This window comes from Adiantum capillus-veneris, chromosome 20, assembly GCF_014529385.1.
Source record: "Adiantum capillus-veneris isolate H3 chromosome 20, ASM1452938v2, whole genome shotgun sequence".
NCBI lineage: Eukaryota > Viridiplantae > Streptophyta > Polypodiopsida > Polypodiales > Pteridaceae > Adiantum > Adiantum capillus-veneris.
In genome coordinates this window covers 95,423,100-95,445,977 of record NC_140950.1, presented here as the reverse complement: position 1 = coordinate 95,445,977, position 22,878 = coordinate 95,423,100, and the positions used below count along the sequence as shown (strand labels likewise).

The 22,878-nt window shown below is 42.4% G+C and overlaps 1 protein-coding gene across 1 annotated transcript; it reads right to left on the bottom strand.

The window, feature by feature from the left end:
* Nucleotides 1-14,923: 14,923 nt before the first annotated feature.
* On the bottom strand, nt 14,924-17,318 carry LOC147432937 (uncharacterized). Its single transcript, XM_086492680.1, has one exon. The coding sequence runs from the start codon at nt 17,253-17,255 to the stop codon at nt 15,858-15,860; it is 1,398 nt and encodes a 465-aa protein (XP_086348806.1). The 5' UTR covers nt 17,256-17,318; the 3' UTR covers nt 14,924-15,857.
* Between the last annotated feature and the right edge of the window lie 5,560 nt (nt 17,319-22,878).

Sequence of the window (22,878 nt, the reverse complement as noted above, 5' to 3'; positions counted from 1 at the left end):
TTATCAATTTTCACTACAAGACATAGTAGTCAAGCTTATCAACAAGTGTCTCAATGGTTGCATGTGGCTCAAAGATAGGCAATGAAAACAAACAAAGTTATTACGAATGGCTATCTAGAAGAACAATAATACTATCATGCTCCTTCACACTCAAAAAGAAATTTCTATAGCAAAAATTGAAAAGAAGGAGGCTAAGGGAAGAAAAGAAAGAAAACAAGTTCGGTTCACACATAAGAAAATGCACACGATCAATGATGAATGCCAAAAATTTAAAGGGCATCAAAAGAAAATCATGTTGGTTCTTTTTTAACATACCAAAGTTTGCTCAAGGATGCCAAAGAGAGGTCAAATCTGAAGAAGCTACTAGAAGTGGCATTATACCTTATAATACAATTGACTCATCTTCTCCCAGCAAGCTCTACTCAAGGCCATGGCTATGCAAAGAGGAGGAACACCCTGTCATTGCCTTCTTTATCGATGGTCCCTCCAAGCGAGATTTTATCTTTGCAACAATAAGTATCTACCACCACCGAGGCCCTCACCATGGAACCACAAGAGTCTTCAAGGGTTCAACAAGAAAATGAAGAGCTGAAAGCCAATCTAAGGGACATGGAAGAGGCTTTGGCTACCAATAAACAAGAGGCACAAAGACGGCACAAACACAAATCATACGGAACACTACTAAAGAAGCCCTCTACAAGATGAAAGCTACTACCAAAGTTATTGACACTGAGATAGAGCCACAAAGACTCGCTAGAGTGTGAATGCCGAATCAAAGAAGCCAAAGAGCTTAGAAAAAAGATAAAATCTAATTAATTATAGGCAGGATCAAGAGACCTTATCCTTATCCTAGGCTTCTCACTTACATAAAAGGACCCTTGGACCTCTAATCAGGGGCTGATAGATCACGGAGGAGGATAGAGAGCCATGGAAGTAAGTAAAAATTACCTTCAAATCTCTTTTGATAGCATGGAAGAGGCACAAAAGATTGTGGATACTATGAAGGATTTATGCCTCTACCAGCTTGATGATAACGTGCTTTACTTGCCATGGGCATCCTATGCATGAAGATCAATAAGCAGTGAGAGCATTGGGACAGGGAACATGCTACTCCCACTTATAGTGGCTACGAATGACTGAAGGATCCCGCAAAATGGTAATTCAAGAATTCTATGACGGCTAGCTAGAATGGAGAGTGCAATGGTTCATTGTTTTCTCGAAATATTGCCAAATATACTATGACTCCACTCAAGAGTAGCATGTTGACCCAACATAATGGCCCACTCCCCACCGCCATAAATGGAAAGAACTATGAGTGGGGTGTTAGTGCTTAAAAGGAAATACCCGCTAGCTAAAAACGTTCTCCAAGTCTCTATCTCAACCATCCAACAAATCATTGAAGATGATGGGGCAGGCTATGGTGGGTGAAGCCTTTGAGGTGCAGGAGGACTCATGGCGAGGAGAGAAAGAGAGAGACAGAACGAGAGAGGAGAGAAAGCAAGATTTGACCAATAAAAATAATGCTATTGTTATTTTTCTTTTTGTTACTTACTTACAATATATAGAACTTGAAGCTTCCCATGCAAAAAACTGAACTGCAACTGTTCTTGTAAGTGCATGACTATAAAAGCCGTTTCCCATGGGTGTCAACAATCTGGGCTTGAAACCCAACAGAAGAATGGTTTATGGAAGCTGCCTCCAATTCGATGTGGACATACAATGTCGTATGAGAGTTTGAAATATAGCTAATGCTTCACAAGGCCTTCACTTTACCACAACGAAAGATTGAACCTACAACGAAATATAGCTAATGCTTCACAAGGCCTTCACTTTACCACAACGAAAGATTGAACCTACAACAAGTTCAAGAACTACATGGTGGAGAGCCTATAGTAAAAAGCACATAGCAAAGTAGTAGCCACTGCGAAAGGATTAGGGGCATCCAAAGATGGAGTGCCAACTCGGTAGGGGGGAGTTGCACATACTCAAAATTCACACAAGAAGGAATGCATGCCAAAACTATATGAAAACCTTTAGCTAAGGAGCTCAAATGCCCTTTGTAAGTCTACTCCACAGGGTTCCACGCGGTAAAACAGTAGCAAAAGATGGAAGAAACGAGCTAAAGGGGACATGAACATCCAAAGATAAACACCAATTTTGCACCATTTTTTTTCGGCACACCACTATGTGGCTATAACTAGTCAAATCCATTTATTCAATCCCTTGTCATTCTAATTATGTGAAATCTCATTTTTAATATAGAAAGCTTTAGGAGTTGATCAAAAAACTTAGTAAATTTTCTTGCAATGATTTAGAACTCACAAAGACCCAAACAGAGTACCGGGACTATAATACGTCAAATCGGAACCATAGTTTTTTAGCTGCATTATGATAAATAATTACTTTTAACTCATTTTGAGGGTTCCAAAGTTGAAGAGCTAGTCACATCAAGCTCGCGTTTTGAACACCAAGGAGATTCCAGAGCTTCCTCATCCACTTCAAAGGAGCTACTTACTTGTATTCTTTTGCTCCATTATGTATATGGTTGAGATTATCCTTTTTCTTTTGCTTTATGCAAGTGTACTTGAAGTAGTTAATCAATTTTGCTTCACCATTTTGAGTCCTTAATCATTGTGTGGTGTTTTCTGATTGATTTGTGGTGCTCTAAGGTGTAACAAAATAACAACATAACAAAACAAAAAAATACTATGGGATCCTAGATTGGTCGATGTGAACTAAGCAAAATGGGCGGTTGGTTGGGATAGCTAAATCATAGGAGATCTAGCATCGAGCGTTGGTGGATCTCATCAATCTCCTCCATGGTCAGTAGTTTGACCGGGCGTCATGCATGCCTGGCCAAAGTCCTCTGAATCTTCTAATGAAGCCTCCGTCAATGATGTGTAGTCCTCCGTAGTCGTGGGCGCCTGGATTTCCCCAGCTCAATCGCTCAATCGATCAATGTGCCTCTGGTGTGAGACGAAAGTGTGTTAACCCTCACGGCTCACGGACACCATATCACCTACGACAGACGTTGTATTATTTACTTGGTAGAGTCAGGTATCGGGCTTGTCGATCCAATAGGAAAAGGGTAAGAGTGATCGCCGATGAGAGGCGCACTCTAACTGGAACATTCAAGGGATTAGTTGGCTAAGCATGGGCGCTCAAGTGCGAATGGGGTGAGCTCATATAAAATTCAACTAAACCTAAAATTCACTCATTCTCTCATTTGTGCAATTGAAGAGTGCTCTTGCTCCATCTCCATCTTCTTCTTCTTCATCTCCTTGTGTGTGTGTGTGTGTGTGTGTGTGTGTGTGTGTGTGTGTGTGTGCGCGTGTGTATGTGTATGCGTGAGAGAGAGAGAGAGAGAGTGTGCGATCGAGCATTGCGGCGGCACGACGGCGGCGAGGCGGTTGAGCGCGGCGTAGCGGCGTCTCCCTCTTCTTCGCGGCGAGGAATCCTCCACGAAGCAAGCGTAGAGCGGTGAGTGACACACCATCGTCATCTTTTAGCTTACTAGTTTAAGCTTGTTATGTGCTTGGAGCCATTTGTGGCTCGCATGCGGTGTATCGGCAAGTTCCTTGCATTGACACGTGCGACATACGCGCACATTTTTGGCGCCGCGCCGGGGAATTCCATACACTAAGCTTGAATGGCCCTCTGTGCTTCTTTCATGGTGCAATTTCAATTGTAGGAAGGGTAGGGAAGGAGTGTGTGTGTTGAGAAGAGGGATTTGGTGTTATACTGTGTGTGTTTTTTGTAAATGGAGTTTTCAAAGGTAGTGTGTTTATTCTCAGTGTATTCAGGTTGTTAGTTTTCTTTGTTAATGGAGTTTTCAAAGGTACTGTGTTTATTCTCTGTGTACTAAGGTTGTTAGTTTTCTGTGTACAGTAAGTAGGAAGTAGATCTGTGAGAGCTAATAGAGTGTGTTAGTGTGTAACAATAGGTGTATTAGTTAGAAGTAGGTAGATAGAGTGTGTGTGTGTGTGCTCTCGCGCAAGCCGCAGCGACCTTATCCTTTTTATTTTAAAAAAATTAAAAACTTTTTTTTAAGGTAGGACCGGGATCGGGAATATCTCCTAAACCCAAGCCCAAGCTCACGCTCAGGCCTAGGTCTCAATCGCCTTTTAAAATTACGAATTTTAGCTTCACACGTAGCTAAAAATCAATTTTTTGAGGACCAACGAAACTTCAGATGCCTGAAAATTGTGTTGTAAAGCACACAGCAACCCTCTAAGTGATACGCTCGTTTCGAGCTATCACACACTTTAATCAAAAAAATCAAACATTAAAAAATATTTTTAAAAAAACATTAAAAACGTAAAAAACACGAGGGAAAGCGGACGCTTAAAAAAGGTAAGCGGTTAACCTTCGAGGTTCTTCGCCGACGCTTGTAGGGTGCCAAAGGCACATGCATCTGCGCTATGGTCGGGTGCTAGAGACGGAGCAACTAGAGAGAATTTCGACTTACGCGAGTTCTCAATATCCACCTACTTTTAGGTTCCGGACCCTCGGCGGGGACCCAAGGTAGTACAAACCAAGACCGGAACATAGCGGCTAATGACTCTTCCTCTGACTACGACGTCATGGAGGGTTTCCCAATGCCTAATCCCGATAGCTCAAGCCAAGACATGCATGCCATGGGTCCACGGTCCGGGTCGAGCGTGTTTAGCCGCCTGAAGGAAACCTTTAGTAGAGCCACTCGCTCCGAACATGGAGCTAATGATGTAAATGAGGGGGGTGGGGAAGTAAATTCTCCATTCATGACCAACGTAGATCCTATGTCCTTAGAAAATGTACATGTGAACACTGCACCTCTTGACTCTTCAGAGTTATTTCCCTCCGAGGTCATATTACCCGATGGTAGAAGCCTTGCCGAAGTGCAAGAGGTTGAGCGATATATCCTTGCAGCAAGGGAAAAGGAAATTGAGAGCTTAAGCAAGGCGGAGCAACGAAGAGGGTTAAAAGCGAAAGCCCCTATGTCAATATCCTTGCTAAGAGAGAAATCAAGTGCTCTTGACTTAGCAACCGCTAAGGGCCAACCCCTAGAAAGCCACATTGCATCTAGCTCAAGGGACACCCCTAGCACCTCAATCCTAGATGGAGTGTTCTTAAATGAGAACTGGGAGTACGAACTACAAACGAAAACTCTGACCGACCTATACACAGGTCACACCTATCACGTGGGTTGGTTAGATGTCCTACAATCCACAATGGGTGCTACTAGTGTGGAGGATCAACAACAAAGAGTTTGTGAGGTCATCCATAGGGTTATCGAGTTAGAGAGACAGAACAAGGGGATCAACATGCCTTCAACGGGTCTCATGAGATTCTTAGATATAGGAAAGGCTAAACAACCGACCTTATCGCAAATGGAGACTCCCTCGATAAGTCCGATGGATCCTCCATATGTTGTTTCTCCAGGGGTCTCAGTGCAATATGAGCCCACAAGCGATAGCTTCACCTTTCCAAGTCTATCTCATCTTTCCTTTGATGACACCACGGCTACCATGCCTACCCCAATGATGGGCATGTCGAGAGACACGCCATGGACCTCATTTGTTAGTAAAGCACCGCTACATGGTACTTCAATGCGTGCAACAATACCTACAAGTGTGTACCAATCGTATACACCCATGGGTCCTCGTACTCATGTAGTCTCTACCCCTCCCATTGTTTCAACTACCTATGCTCCACAACCACAACACCCAAGTTCTTATTTCCATGAGACTATACCGGCTAGCATTAGCATGTCACATCCGACGTCTGCTATGCCTAGGGCCACACATATGAACTTTGGGCCACCACATGGCACAACATCGTACCCAACGTGGAACCCAAGGGCTTCCTATGCGCCAATCCCAATGCCAATACCTACTCCACATGTAGTCTCTAGAGCGTCTTCATCCATGGTGCATGTTTACTTAGGTGACTTGGCAACATTTTCTCAAGCTATCTGTCGATCTATTGCTGAGAATATGCGTAACGCGCCTGATAGAGAGCCTAGAAGTAAGGCAGTACAAATAGCCAAGCTCACACAAAAATTTAGTGGAGACGGGGATGTGAGAAATCATATCAAAGTGTTTGAACAAATATGCGATTCTCTAGGAGAACACAATGACCTACATAAGAGCAATGCTTTAAGCCTAACCTTAAGTGGAAAGGTTGGGGATTGGTATAGAACCCTAAGGGTGGAAGAAAAAATGACTTACCCTACTCTTAGGAGACTGTTCTTAAAAGAATACATACGAGAGGGAGTACTTTGGGGTGTAGCCTCTCAGCTCCAGAAAGCCCAACGAGAGGAAGGAGAGTCGGTGAGAGACTTTATTAGTCGCTTGAAGCATTTGAATTCTCGATGTAATCCAAATGAGCGCTTCAACAATAACCAATTGCTTGATAGATTCATTAGGGGATTACGACATGAGGATATCTACAATGGACTAGTCATTAGAGGTATCACCACTTGGGAAGCAGTCACCACCAATGCGATCCAATTGGAGGATAATTTAATGATTCAAGGAGAAAGAGTGTCTGTTGAGTCTAAATCTATTAGCTCACAAGCATCGGGGCATCAGCCAATGACCCTAAAGCCTATTGCTAAGGAGCCAAAGATATCTGAGATAATTTTATCAGATCTCACCAAGGCTATTCAAGAGAGTCTTAGAGACAATCTTGCTCCGCAAAACAATCATATGTATCCAAGAAGGGAGCAACAATGGTGCTCAGTATGCTATGGACCGCATAGTACCAGTGAATGCCCTACTTTTAGAGTAAAATTCAATGGGAATAGCAATGCATGTGGAAGTTTTGGTCATCAAGCTAAGGATTGCATAGTATTTAAGCACGCGATGGCCAATAGACCAACCTTAGCATGGACAGACACACCTCGAGTGCCTGCATTGATGTCGGCCCCACCTCTTGAACAAACATCACAACACATGGTCCCTAGGGCCCAAAATGTTGTTCAAACAACACCTTTACCACCTCCAATGCTAGACCGCAACCACCACATCCGAGAATCACTTATGTGAATCAAGTGGGTTGTGAGTCATCTATTGCTTGTTTGGAAGGCTGTGAAAAAGATATAGATCCTAATATTGCCTATGGGATGGATGTTCTTAAAGAAATTCCACAATACTACATGGAGGACTATTGGGGACAAGTCAAACCTGTATATCAAGTAGCTGCTCTTGCGGCAAGAGGTCAAAATATCAATTACATTGCTAAGAGACCACCTCTTTAATGCTATGAGTGTGGAGGTCCACATCATGTAGCCGGGTGTCCTATTAGGCTACAAAAGAACGCCACACTAATGCAAACCAGTCAAGCGAGCACGTCTACAATGCCGATACTCATGTGTAATCGATGTGGCATAGATCATTTGATTGCCCAATGTCCAAATAATCCAAAAGCACCGAAGATCACGCCGTTAAACTTGATTGAAGTTACCGAGGAGCCATCACAAAGTACACCTGTGGTACCAGTAAACGTACTCACACGATCGATGCTCCAAAAACAAAATTATATTCTTGAGGAAAGAGACACGGCATCAATTGCCCAATCTCAGAAAAAGAAGAAAACACGAAGGAAGAGATCGCAAAAAGCAGCGAAGTCAGACCCCAGTTCAAAGACCAACATAGGGACTGGTGACGACTCCGTATATATGAACGACGCTGAAGAGGATTCTGATTTAGGTGAAACCATGGAGACCAAAACAACCACTAAGATAGAAACCAACAAGGAAGATCTTCATGAACCACAATGGCAGGGATCCAAAAAGAAGATAGGAACTTACCCAAACCCTACAGAGGGGATTGAGCAAGTCAAGCAATTAAGGAGTTTGGTAGAAGATACCCAAAGGGATCTAGAACCAGCACCTAGGAAGATCCAGATTACAGACACCGTGTTCCCTATGCAACAACAACCTCACCAAGACCATAGACCCTTAGCCATACCTAGTGTCATCCAAGAAGAAAGTGACTTAAAGTCATGGGAAAGTGTGCGTACTCACTTCTTGATGGAAAGAATGTTTATAGAGGGACTACCTGATCCTATCGAAGAAATGGAGATCCCATCTTCCCCACGTCAAGGGACTGAAGTCCAAAAGGTGCCGTTAAACATTACCAAATTGATGGATTTCATGTCTTCAGAAGTTAGAACCACCATCATGTCCAAACTATATAAAGACCCTGAGCTAGTCTCAGCTCTTCGAGCCTTCCTCAATGGAGAACTAAAGTTTGGGCTACCACAATTTGCCAAGATGGATGGATTTGGGGAGATCCCAATAGAGGAGGAACACATGGATCCACAACCCAACCTAGATGAGAACCTTGTTATAGAAATACATGTTAACAAGTTGGGTCAATACTTTGAGGGTGATGAATCCAATGAGACCATACCAATCACTACTAAGGGATTAACTGTGAAGGGAATCCTTGATGGTGGCGTTGGGGTTAGCATTGTGACTAAAAATTGTTGGGAAACTATGGGAAGACCTCACCTTGCGACCACAACCATAGTAGTGAAGATGGCCAATGGGTCTATTGTTAAACCTATTGGGATGCTAGAAGATCTCAAGATCAAGGTCTTTGGACATAAAATAAGAGTTACCTTCATTGTTATGGATTTCTCCAAGCACACTATGGCATCGGAGATGATATTAGGACGTCCTTTCATGAGGGAAGCAAAAATGGTGCATGACTGGTCTAAAAACCATGTCTACTTGCAGTTCCAAGATTCTGTCATTCGAGTGGATCTTGTGACTGGTCGAGCATATCCTCTAGGAAACAAGTTTATAATTGATCATAGATCTGACACAACAGTTCACTCGGCCCCATTGCAATATTGTTACACGTGTAAAGCGGACACTGATGTTGGGGAAGATTCTCCTTATATGGATGTACTACCTGGGATGACTGAGTCGGACAATGTGGATTGGGTCCACCTAGCAGCAACCATAGACACTTGGGGAAATAGGGAGACGACCTGGGTAACACTTGAGGGGGATGAAATGCACGTTCTCTTAAATATGCTAGAAGCAATGCATATAGCTTCTGACAAGACTCATCCTAATATAACGAAGAAAACATACAAGTGGGTCCCTAAATCTTCTTTAGCGACCATGGTTGATGCTAAAAAACAGAAGTCTTGTAAGAAAGGTCCCACTCGCTCCAAGAAATGTAAGGAAACATGGCGTTGGATTCGTAAACGACTATTGGAAGCCCAAGGCTACTATCAAAGAAATGATCAAATCTGGGTACCAAAACATAGATTGTGTTCTTACTTGTCATCTAACCCATGTGAGCCCAATCCCGTAGCTCCAAAACAAATCAATAATCGCGGAAAGAAAAAAATCACAGAATGTTACACACCCGCTCCAGAGCTAGTTTGGGTACGGAAGAAAGAACGATTTGTTCCACCTAGCTCAGGAAGGGGGGAGTCCCATGAAGCTTCTAGCTCCTCATGTAATGCATCCATAGAGGTAAAAGCTTCTTCACAGGCTCCACCTACAATAGTGGACCTCCATAAAGCTACAAAGGAATCCACACCTCCCAATGTTCAAGAATCACACGATGAACCACTTCAAGTTCGATGCTCGGAGAGTACCTTACCACTCTTACAACTCGACGAGGCACCTAGGGTAACAGAAAACTACTGGCAAAAATCCTCACATATCACCAACTAGAACAATTGGTTTCAAAGGGTGACGAGCTCATTTCAAATGGTATGATCTACCCAAGGAAGGGGGGAGTGTTTGCTGACAGTCATCATTCACTTGCTTTCCTCTCAACCTTCCTCCCTGACCTCTCAATCTTAGGGAATGTATATATAAAGCCTTATACCCACAAAAAACAAAAATAATAAAGAGCAAGAGCAATTAGCAAACGAGTATGCACAATAAAAGTCAAAACATTGACCCAGACCTACACATTCACATCCGGTACACTGAAACAGAAACCTATGTCATAGGACACCATTGATCCTCATCACTCGAGTGATGGATGGTAAGATTAGTACGATAGGAGTGTTTCTGTTTTAGAGTTGAGTGATTAGCAAAGTTCCTTTTTCCCACTGATGTGCCTCCTAGAGGTATTCTTTGTGTTTCATCATGTGTACAGGAACGTGTTGCTGTGGTTAGGATTTGGACCTTCATGGAATCTTTCTCTCGTTCACACTTCAAATCAAGCGCGACCATCAACACAAACAGGTGTTTCTTGTCCATTAGCATTGCCCCTTATCTTTATTGCATCTATGTTTGTCTGCTTTGATTGTGATTGGTAGCATAATATTTAGTACATTTGTTTAGCACCAAACATTAAATTCAATGTAATTTTTTGTCATAATCACTTGTCTAGGTTTAAAAATCAAGCAGTCTGACTAAGCTAGTTTGACCAAGTTAGGTGTTAGAGATCTTCTCTTAATACCATGGAAAATGCCTTCCTAATAATCAATGGTTACTTAGGTTCTTAATCCGATTTAGGCAGCATTGTGTGAAATGCACTAGGGCTTTCTAGTGGGCTTAGTCCCTATTGACCTTTAGCTTAAGTATTATAAAGGGAGTTTACTAGTGTGATGAGCTTGGGGAGGTGTAATAGTGTTATATGACCCTACAAAATTAAAATGTTGAAAACGAACCAAAATAAAAAATAAAAAATCAAAGTGCCACAATGTAAAATCTTAAGCTGAAAGAGAAATCTCAGTTTGATTGGGTACTTCACTCACATGTATCGCCTATGCTACTAGAGCCCTAGAGGTTCCCAGTGTGGGCGCTTTTCCTTGAAAAGCAAAAAACCCAAGGCATACAAAATAAGCACACACATCAAAAGTAAATCAATGTGAAAAAACTTTTGGGGAGTCAAATAAAAGGTAATCAGTCAGGCGATGATTTCATGAGAAATTCCTTTTTTCGTAGCTTAACTACAAGGTCTTCTAGGTATAGCCTCTAGTCAGCCCTCAAACATGAAATACTTTGCTCTCGCGATTAAACAACTTAATTGACCAGAGAAAATTAAGAAGCTTACCTATGGTATTAATAGTCGATCTCTAGTGCCTTTCGACCGTGAAATTAGCGACCCCAGACTTGTTTAATTTTTACCTTTACATCTGTTTATGCATTTGATTATATTGCAATTTAATCTTTATTGCTGACAAATGGTTTAAAATTATGTTACCAATCACATTGTTTGCCTACAACTGCATATGCTTTTTAATTGCTTATGAGAATGCAATTACTGTGCCAATGTTGTTTGATTTTGCAGTGAAGAAAGCTAAGAACATTCATCTCAAATGCTCTTCCACCTCTACAAACGAGCTTCAACTCAATAGCTTCCGAGGACGGAATCTACATCAAGAAGGGGGGCATGTTAACCCTCACGGCTCACGGACACCATATCACCTACGACGGACGTTGTATTATTTACTTGGTAGAGTCAGGTACCGAGCTTTTCGGTCCAATAGGAAAAGGGTAAGAGTGATCGCCGATGAGAGCGCACTCTAACTGGAACATTCAAGGGATTAGTTGGCTAAGCATGGGCGCCCAAGTGCGAATGGGGTGAGCTCATATAAAAGTCAACTAAACCTAAAATTCACTCATTCTCTCATTTGTGCAATTGAAGAGTGCTCTTGCTCCATCTCCATCTTCTTCTTCTTCATCTCCTTGTGTGTGTGTGTGTGTATGCGTGAGAGAGAGAGAGAGACAGAGTGTGTGCGATCGAGAATTGTGGCGGCACGACGGCAGCGAGGCGGTTGAACGCGGCGTAGCGGCGTCTCCCTCTTCTTTGCGAAGAGGAATCCTCCACGAAGCAAGCGTAGAGCGGTGAGTGACACACTATCGTCATCTTTGAGCTTACTAGTTTAAGCTTGTTGTATGCTTGGAGCCATTTGTGGCTCGCATGAGGTGTATCGGCAAGTTCCTTGCATTGACACGTGCGACATACGCGCACAAAGTGAGCTCTGCTGTGGTAGTAGCTCCTGCGGCTGTCCGAGAGAGAGAGAGAGAGAGAGAGAGAGAGAGAGAGAGAGAGAGAGAGAGAGGCACATTGATATGGACAATGTGGTGTGTGTGTGTGTGTGTGTGTGTGTGTGTGTGTGTGTGTGTGTGTGTGTGTGTGTGTGCATATGTGTGTTTTTGTGTGTGTGTGTGTGTGTGTGTGTGTGTGTGTGTGAGAGAGAGAGAGAGAGAGAGAGAGAGAGAGACGATATGGATGGGCAACACCTTCCTGGGAGGTCACCCATCACAATACAATTCTTGCACATACCCTTATTGAATTAAATATTCATGCCACTCTACAAGCGGAGGAAAGGGAATTTTTTCCCACAAGTATTGTGATGAAATGTCACCATCTCATTTCCAAAACCACCAAGGACAAAATTAAAGCATAAACATTCACGAATTGATGATACGATTGCAACTCCTAATAGACTCATTGTACAACAATTACAATATTGTCGTAGTCTACTTGCACATAAGTATTTTGCATACATATTGTGATTTGCTTGCCTACATGCAATCTTTACTCTACCCTGCAAGCGAGGTATAAAGATGGCTTCCATGTTATCGTATGTCAAGATCTCTTCATTGGCATCAAGTGTGATGAGGCCAAATTTTAGTGACTATTGGTCCATTTGCTATTGTGATGCTTGTCTATAAGCGCTTGTGTCTCAAGCTTGTTAGAACCTTTCTAATGACAATGCCATGCTTTGTAGTGGATACAAGTATTATTAGGTTGATCTTGCAATCTTTGAAATAAACATTTTTATTTGGTGGCATCATCTTCATGTTTATATTATTAATATTGTGATTGGAAAATACCACACTTATATTTTGATTCTCACAAATTTCATAGTCACATTCTTATTCTCTATAGCAAAAAAAGTGGTGCTAAATAATAAACATGGGCATAAGCAAAACTAGGTGTTTGATACTCTTTCTTTCCATCCACATGTGGACAAGTCAGGTTTTTGATTTCATTCACTTTGAACTTTGCTAAAGAAAGATCTACTATCCTCTCGGGTCGTCATTTTCTTGGAAGAACTCACTCGTGCCTCGTTACCTCAGGTTTTTGATTCCATTCACTTTGAACTTTGCTAAAGAAAGATCTACTATTCCCTCGGCTCGTCATTTTCTTGGAAGAACTCGCTCGTGCCGTGGTAACACTCTCTATTTAAAGACACTCAAATATGTGATATATCTTGAACAGAAAAAAGTCAAAAAATGTATATGGGGGGTTTATCTTTACAGCTCATGATATGGTATACTCTAGAATAGTGACTGCCCAGTCATCTACTAGATCTTTCTGCCATACAATCCTCCTTTTGCAGACTTTCACACCCGAAAGCTCTCTGTGTAACTAGAAATGAGCATTAGACATAAACTTTAGTGGCTGCTAGAGTAATGGCATCAAGGTCCTCTCTCACATTCTTGTTTACATCTCTATTATTATAATCCTTAAACATATATCATTTCTATAGCTACAATCCTTGATATTTAAATATATAGCATCCATTTGCTAGTTAGATGCAATTGTATCCCTAAAATTGGATCATCTCTAGCTATCAACTATGTCCCTAAAGTTGGATAATATTTAGCTATTAGCACATGAATGGCCGACCAAAAATGACATCATCATTGTACTTTTTACAAAAATCTACCATTACAAATTTATGGTTGTGTTTTATTCCATAGGAAGTCTTTGCAACCTTCTCTCGACCCATCCATTGTTCAGTGTAGCCATCTACGAGCTGTAATTTTAATTTGGTCTTTCTAAGGGTTGGTTTTCTGAGATCTTTTTGGTTGCAATAGCAACTCCAAATCCATCTTTCAATATAGCTAACCATAACCGTTACACTTCAACATAAGCATACCAAAAAAAGAACAAAAGAAGCACTTAGCTTCAAGATGTGCATTCTATTTACCCACACACATAAACATCCTTATTTTGTTTGGTTCCCCCCTTTTTCTAAATTGTGGTTGACGTTAATGGATAATCACAAGTATGCATCTTTTAATACAAATATCCTTATTTTGTTTGGTTCCCCCCTTTTTCTAAATTGTGGTTGACTTTAATGGATAATCACAAGTATGCATCTTTTAATACAAATTCTTCATTAATTCTTTAAAGAGTTTCGTATTTCACATCGTTTTGGGTTTTTCGGGAGGAAATAGCCAAAAAGATTTCATAGACGTTTAAGGACAGATTACACATTAACTAAGAATTTATACATATTCATCGAAAACAAAATGCAGAGATACGAGGTTTTGGAACAGTTATTGGAAATGAATTGAATGCAACTAGAAATTTAGCTTGGGTCAATAGGAAACCATGCAAATACAATACCAAGCTAGCACCCAATCAATGGTACTAAAAACCTAGCTTTCATGTTACCTCAAGTTTTGAAATTCATCTTTCAAGTTTGAATTCAATTTACATTAAAAAAAATTGTATGTAGTTTTTCAACAAAAAGAAAATTCAAGCACTGGGTTCTCCTATGATGATGACCGCGAAAAAAGGGCACCTTGAAGAAAACAACTTTTCCAAGCATTGGGTCACCCCATTTGCATTGATCAATGATTGCATAAAAAAGGCACCAAAAAGAAATATCTAAAGAGATTCTTCACTAATTGAGCTGTTAAGGGGGGAATATGTCAAGCTCAATGACAGACTTGTAACACTTTGGACATTCCTAAGAACAAGTCCATGAACTAGTGTTTGCCTTGAGTGTGTGCATGGGCTTGTAAAAAATGCTTTTGTGGCTAGTCATTGGAAAGAGAAAAAATATCACCCGTCATCGATGCCAAAAACTTGTACCAAAATATAAAAATGAGGGGGAACAATTCCAATCTTTCAAACTAAAGAAAAACTTCAAATGTAAACGGAAATTAATTTTAGAAAAAAAAAACTTTTTACATGTATAGATTATTAAAAAATTATGGACCGAGATAATCAGAAGATTGTATAATGAGTATGAGTGATGAAAAGCCAACCACAGAGTAACACAATAACTGTTCTTCAGCACGCTTATCGTTCTATTGACAAAGCTCACTACAGGGCTGAAGATCTGTCAAATAAGTAAAAGGATGTGAGAATACTGAAGATGTGAGAAGACAATTGTGACCCCCCATTTTTTTATGTTAACACGGAGATTTCTAGAAAGTATCGACAAGGTTCGAACCCACGACCTTGGACTGTGAGGAAGAGATACCACAGTCAGAATCTGCAGCGTGGCCTTCTACACCAAGCTCTCCTTCCAATCAAAGAAGACCCAACCTCAAGACTCGCTGTCTCCAGCTCTGAAGTGTTGGGAAGAGAACCCTTTGTTCCTTGGTGCAGACATGGCTGCTTTAGGTGCCTTTCTCTGTCCGACCTCTTTACTGGTGCATACCAACGCAATGTCTCATTAAGCAAACAAATACAGGTTCCCCCCTTTTCTTTCCCAAATACCACAAAAGCACCACACGCTCCTCTCTTACTTTTTGCTCAATGTACTTTTGCTATATTTGATTTCGGCAAGAGATTTAATATGCTGTCATCCTCAGAAGGCCATTCATCAGACAGCGGCAGATGATGCCCTCTCCACTTTCCAGTCATACATCATGAGTTATCGAGCACGCTTTCAAGCTGACAAAAAGCAGAAACTTCTGTCGACATGGTAGTCATACCAAGCACAAGCTTTAACAACTTGCTCTGCAAGCATTGTTGCTGATCTGGCAGCCGCTCTGGGTGTCAGGCTAGCGTTAAATAACATTTGTAACGAATGCCCAGAGAGCTTATAAGCTCATCTTCTTCTCATCATAACCAATTGCAGTGCCATGAGTGACTACTCTTCAGAGTTGAAGCCTACTTGCCAGTTTCACAAGTTATCTATCCTTGGCCTGTCTCATCATACACCTTCCTCTTGTTTGCATCTCGGAGAACCTCATATGCGGCTGTGATCTTTTGAAACCTAGTCTTGGCCTGCCGCTTTTCTCGTTCATCCAAAAATCTATCCGGGTGGTGCTTAAGCGCCAGAGATCTAAATGCTGACTTGATTTCTTTCTCTGACGCACCAGGTGGAAGCCCCAGTGTAGCATAGTAACCCTTTGGATCTCTTTTCACACTTGTCTCTTTCTGCCCAAAACTTGACCAATCAAACCCTTGCCTTCCCTTATCCCTCGCCTGCTCTCGGTGTGCCTGTTCTTGGCCACTTCCAACTTTCCATGTGCCAAAGGCCCTAACATACTCCTCATGCCACATGGCTTTATCCCACATACGCTGAACATGAGTCCGCTCTTCGCTTGCTCGAAACCAATTTCGCACCTTGAGAGCGACTAGAGGATATACAAAAGCTAGCAGGAACCCAACAGCTGCTGCTGGAAGTAACATGCGTGTAAGAATCACGTCAGCGGTAGGAAGTCCACCCCCTCCCAAAACAGCAGCAGCAAATGCAGCTACCGTTGCTCCAGCAATGGCAACAACTGGCGCATTGTACAATCTCTGTCCTCCGACAGCAAGTGTGCATCCATGAATGAACGTCAACACAGTCTCTCCTAAATATCTGCCCTCAAAGATGAACACTGGCACATAGATCGGGGACATGGAAAATGACAGATATTGCAGCCTCAAATCCACAAATCCAATGTCATCTGCACCATACTGTACCTTAAGCCGCATCCTTGCTTCCTCCTTGGCATCACTGAGAATAGCTTCTTTTGCCATATCCAAAGCTTCACTTGGCCTCATTCTGAACTCTTCAAGGCCTCGCATTCTACCCAGACGATGTACATCCTCGACCATCTCTGATGTCAGTCGTTGAGCTCCATTAAATGTATCCCCGCTTCGGATTCCATTGACATAGCCGCGAGGATACTCAAAGGATGCATAGATTTGCATGGAGAGGTGAGATGCAGGTTGAAAAGATGCAGTCCACTTAGGAGAGGACTCCGAAGTCCAGGTGTAGGGTTTGTAAACAACAGAAGTTCTGGACTCGTACCTCTTGGTCCGGAAGTTGTAAACAGGATGGGATCTGATGAAGCCAAGCTCTGCGGATATAACTTCCACATGTACAATGCAGAAAACAGCCCAGAAAGGCAGGAAATTTTCGCGAAGAAGAGGAGCGCGGGAGGGTCGGTACGAGAAAATGCTGCGGTGGTGTTGGTTGTAGGCAGACATGACCTCCTCGACGCTGCGTATGAAGGGTACCGCCCTCAGCTTCTCGTCTAGGGAGGCACGACTCCAAGACCGGGTGAGAAGCAGCTGCCATGGGGACCTCCATCTGCTCATTCCCAAAGAGCAAGAAAGGCAGGAATGGTCATGTAGAGCATAGAGCTGGTGTTGTTACATATGTCGAATCACTGTCCACTGATTTTTTTTACAAAAATTGGTCGTGCTTTGCACGAATTAAATTAGATCCTCAGTGTCAGCTCTTAGAGGGCCCACATGGAGGCGTTCATCCCCAACCTTGGGCCAAAAAAGAAAGGGCGGGGTGGGGGGCGGGGGGCACATTTTTTGTCGGCACGCTCAACGGGTCTACACTGACCCATGGCACTAATTGGCTCTCTGCAATTGGGATCAACACGCCACGGTTCATGGTGCTCGATGATCCACTCGCTTCACTAGGCTAGCACCTTACCATTAGCCAATGCTCACGACTTGATATTGAAAGGGCAGCTACAAAAGATAAAGTAAACAACAGGTTTTGTTGCTCGCGCATTTCACACATGGTTCACGTGAAGCTCAAACATAGTTGACACACCTTGTGTAACTCACGTCTAGTTTACACCATGATCACAACAGCAATGCAAAACCGCGATCTGACGTCGCAAATGAACGTTGATTACGCCTTTTGACATCACCCATTGGTCCCCTTTGGGAAGGTTTGTATCAATTAGTCTTGCGGTTCTGTGTTCACTTGTGTTAGTGGGTCACATTTGTGAACTATTGTGATCACGATGTGCACTATAAGGATGCGACCACAATGTGATCTTGTTATGATCATGACGTAATCTAGATGTGAGCTAGACATGGTGTGTGAACAACATGTGAATTATGCGTGAACATGATGTGAACTACGTAAACGACAAAACCTAATGTTTACGTCATATTTTATTGTTGCCTTTTCAATATCAAGTTGAAAACATTGGCTAGATGGTAAGGAACTAGCCTAGCAAAGTGGGCATTGTGAGTTCAAAGCCCAGTCCAGATGGCATAATTTATGTGCTAATACAAGAGCTTAAGCTAGCATTAGTTTGCAGCAGGTGTGGTGCTTTGTACACATAGATCACTTGTTGAGCCATTGGGTTATTGTACTATTCACTTGATATTAATCAAGCTCTAGTCTTTTGTGTCATTGTCTCTATTTGCCTTGTCTTGATTATTCATGTCTTTTGCCCTTATATCAAGCTTTTGTTCTGTTCACACTTGTCTCATTAGCAGTTAAGTCTAAGTCACACCATCACCAAGAGGTCATAGAGTTAACCATTGTTGACGCTGAAATCAACCATGAACTCCCTTGGTTGACACATTTGCACTTTAAATACTCATCTCAATGTTAACATTTGGGGATCATGTTGGGGAATACTTAAAAAGCTTCATCATCAAAGGAGGCTTAACACATTAGAAGGCAAATTGTTGGGGTGTACGCCAGGTGGCCGTGGGAAACCACCCTTGTACACTTAATTTCATCTAATCAATATAGGGAGAAAAAGAGGTAGACTTGACTCTTCTCTTTCTTCTCCACTAACCCACACAGTGGCTGTCTGTGTATCATCACCTTCCCCATTTTCTTCTTCTCCTCTCTTGCACACACTCCGTACACGCTCACTCTACAATTGGTATCAGAGCTACGGAGATGAACCGCGCACGCGATCGCCCTCCGACGATCGACTCGGAAGCGATAGAGCTCGCCGGCTATGGCGGAGCTCGGAGCTTGTGCTTGAGCTTGGCGGTGGCAGCGGATCCGACACGGATCAGAGCACTCGAAGGAGATCAGACTGTTTCTCGGATTCTTGACGCGTGCTGCCCCTCCAAGGCGGAGCTGGAATCTTGAAACAAAATGTGGATTTGCAAATAGAGCTTGAAAAAAGCTTGTGAAAGGGTCTGTGTGTTGACCTAGTAGAGCCGACACTAAGCAAGCCGAAATCGGGCAAGGGCAACCATCCAGAGGCTTGCTCGCTTGGAAATTGCAAGCAATGCAAAGCTTGAAAGCTCCCGAGGTATGAACAAAGGAGACTGCTTGAAGCAATACAACCAGAATCGAGCTTAGAAATTGAAGGGGAATTGGGTGCAACAGCAGAAGAAATTGACAAGGCAACCTTTTGCAAGCGAGAAGCAACAGCAAAAAAAAAACCGGTACCGAGCTGCAATGCAGAGAGCACTAGGCGGTCTTGCGAAGAAGCCCGCAACAATGGCAGATGAAGCATGGATTGTCCTTGATCGAAAGGCACTGGGAACAATCCGGTTAAGCTTGGCGTCAACGGTGGCCTTCAATGTTTCGGAGATGAAGACCATGGAGGACTTGATGAAGTCACTTGACGACTTCTACGAGAAACCATCGGCATCCAATAAGGTATTTCTTATGAAGCGCTTGTTCAATCTAAAGATGGCAGAGAATGGTTCAGTTGCAGAACACCTAAATGACTTTAACACAAACATAAGTCAACTTCGATCAGTGAAAATCAATTTCAATGACGAAGTGCGAGCTCTCCTTATACTATCATCTCTACCGGATAGTTGGGACAGCCTTGTGATGGCTGTAAGTAATTCTATCTCTGGCACAAATACTCTTAAGTTTGATGATGTTGTGGGTGTTCTCCTAAGCGAGGAAATGCGAAGGAGAAGCACAGGAGAATCATCAAGTGCTGCACTATCAGTGGAAACAAGAGGAAGGCTTAAGGAGAGGTTCAAAAACCAAAAGGGTCGTGATCGCTCAAGGCGGAGCAAGTCACGCACAAAGTCAGTTCTTGAATGTTGGACCTGCGGCAAGAAGGGCCACGTCAAGAAGGATTGCTGGTCCAAGAAGAAGAAGGAGACAGAGTCTCAAGACAACAAGCCAACATCGGAGGCCAATGTGGCAGGTAAAGTAGAGCAAGATGCTCTAATTCTCTCATTAGACAATGTGTCTAATTCCTGGATAGTAGATTCCGGGGCTTCATTCCATGCAACACCACACAAGCAACATTTCCAAGACTACACCAAAGGTAATTTTGGGTATGTATACTTGGGAGATGATAAAGCTTGTGAGATTGTTGGCAAAGGTACAGTTTCTGTCAAAACTGCTAACGGAAATGAATGGAAGCTTAAAGATGTTAGGCATGTTCCTTCCCTTCGCAAAAATTTGATCTCTACAGGACAATTGGACGATGAAGGTCACAACATTGCATTCGGAAACAAACGGTGGAAGATCTCAAAGGGATCTTTGGTGGTTGCCAAGGGAGAAAAAGTCGGTACACTTTACTTGTGTACTGTTAGCACGCAACCTTCAGCTTGTGTAGCAACTACAGAAGTTGACAGTGCGGTGTGGCACTACCGACTTGGGCATATGAGTGCCAAAGGAATGCAAATCCTTCAAACAAAGAAGCTTCTACCAGGTTTGAAAGAAGTGGACTTAGAGTTCTGTGAAGATTGTGTTTATGGTAAACAAAAGAGGGTAAAATTTCAAAAATCAGGAAATGAAAGAAAAAATAAAAAACTTTAGTTGGTTCATTCTGATGTTTGGGGTCCTGCAAGTACACCATCACTTGGTGGCTCATTGTACTATGTAACATTCATAGACGATGCGACTAGAAAAACATGGGTTTATGTCATGAAGAATAAATCCGATGTATTTTCCATATTTCAAAGGTGGAAAGCCTTTGTGGAGAATGAAACAGGTACCAAGGTTAAATGCCTCAGATCCGACAATGGAGGCGAATATTGCAGCCAAGCTTTTGAAAGCTTTTGTGCTAGCAATGGCATTCGGAGGCAAAGGACAACCCCAAGGACACCTCAACAAAATGGGATTTCGGAAAGGATGAACAGGACAATCATGGAACGAGCACGAAGCATGCAGCTACATGCAGGCCTACCGCTTGAGCTTTGGGCGAAAGCTGTAAGTACGTCTGTGTACTTAATCAATCGGTCACCCTCAACGGCATTGGATGGGGGAGTTCCAGAAGAGGCATGGACAGGTAAAGCGGTGAATGATGCATTTTTCAAAGTGTTTGGGTGTGAGGCTTTCATGCACATAGATAGAAGCCTAAGATCAAAGCTAGATGCAAAGTCCAAAAAGTGTTTCTTCATTGGCTATGGAGCAGGAGACTTTGGGTATCGCCTATGGAATCCTGAAGATGGTAAAATCTTAAGGAGTAGGGATGTAATTTTTAACGAACAAAATATGTACAAAGATTACTTGGAAAGAAAACAAACAAAAGAAACAGGTGATGAGTACATGGAGCTTGAGGACGGTGAAGACTCAAGGACTGCAAACGGTGACAATGTGCAACAACGTCAACCAAATGAGGAGCCTCAACCTATTCCCCGAAGATCTACAAGAGCAAGTAGACCTCCAGAAAGGTTTGTTCCTTCCTTCAACCATCTCTTGATCTTAGATTCAGGAGAGCCGAAATCATACGAAGAAGCTATGCAACATGAATCCAAAGAAGAATGGACGAAGAGCATGCAAGTGGAGATGGACTCACTACATCGCAACCAAACATGGGAGTTGGTTGAGTTGCCTAAAGGTAAGCGGGCACTTCAAAACAAATGGGTGTACAAGCTGAAGGAAGAAGAAGGTGGGAAGAAAAGGTACAAGTCTAGGCTTGTGGTAAAAGGTTTTTCTCAAAAGAAAGGTATTGACCTCAATGAAATATTTTCTCCTGTTGTAAAAATGAACTCAATTAGGCTTATCTTAAGCCTTGTGGCTGCTCATGATCTAAATCTCGAGCAAATGGATGTAAATACGGCATTCCCTCACGGTGACTTAGAAGAGGAAATCTACATGCTTCAACCAAAGGGGTATGAAGTAAAAGGTAAGGAGAAAATGGTTTGCAGATTAAAGAAGAGCTTGTATGGTTTAAAGCAAGCATCAAGACAACGGAACTTGAAGTTTGATCGATGGATGTTGGATCATGGATTCACAAGATGCAACTCGGATCACTGCGTCTACACGGAGAATTTGGGAGATGGGAAATTCATCATCCTAATGTTGTATGTTGATGACATGTTGATTGCAAGTGCTAACATGCAGGACATCAAAGACCTAAAAGAGGAGCTGTCCAAATCTTTTTCAATGAAAGATTTAGGTGCTGCAAAGAGGATACTTGGTATGAAAATATCAAGGGACAGGACGAAGAAGACAATAAAGCTATCTCAAGAAGATTACATCAAGAAGGTACTAGAAAGGTTTGCAATGCAAAATGCAAAACCAGTTTCTACACCTTTGGCTGGTCATTTTAAACTAACGAAGGATATGTGTCCAAAGACACAAGAGGAGATAGCCTATAAGTCTAAAGTTCCATATGCTGCAGCGGTAGGTTCTCTAATGTATGCTATGGTCTGGACAAGGCCAGACATTGCACATGCAGTGGGAGTTGTGAGTAGGTTCATGGACAACCCAAGTAAAGAGCATTGGCAAGCTGTGAAGTGGATACTTAGGTATCTAAAAGGGACAACAACAAATGCTTTGTATTTTGGAGGAACTGATATTTTTCTAGAAGGGTATGCTGATGCACATATGGCAGGTGACAAAGATACTCGAAGGAGCACTACTGGCTATGTGTTCACGGTTGGAGGCACAGCAGTAAGCTGGGCTTCAAAGCTGCAGAAAGTGGTTTCACTTTCTACCACGGAAGCAGAGTATGTAGCAATGACGGAGGCAAGCAAAGAAATTTTGTGGCTTCACAGATTCTTAGAAGAGCTTGGATTCAAA

Bases quoted from the DNA above. Each gene is read 5' to 3' on its own strand.
- LOC147432937 (XM_086492680.1), bottom strand. From the start codon at position 17,255: ATGAGCAGATGGAGGTCCCCATGGCAGCTGCTTCTCACCCGGTCTTGG.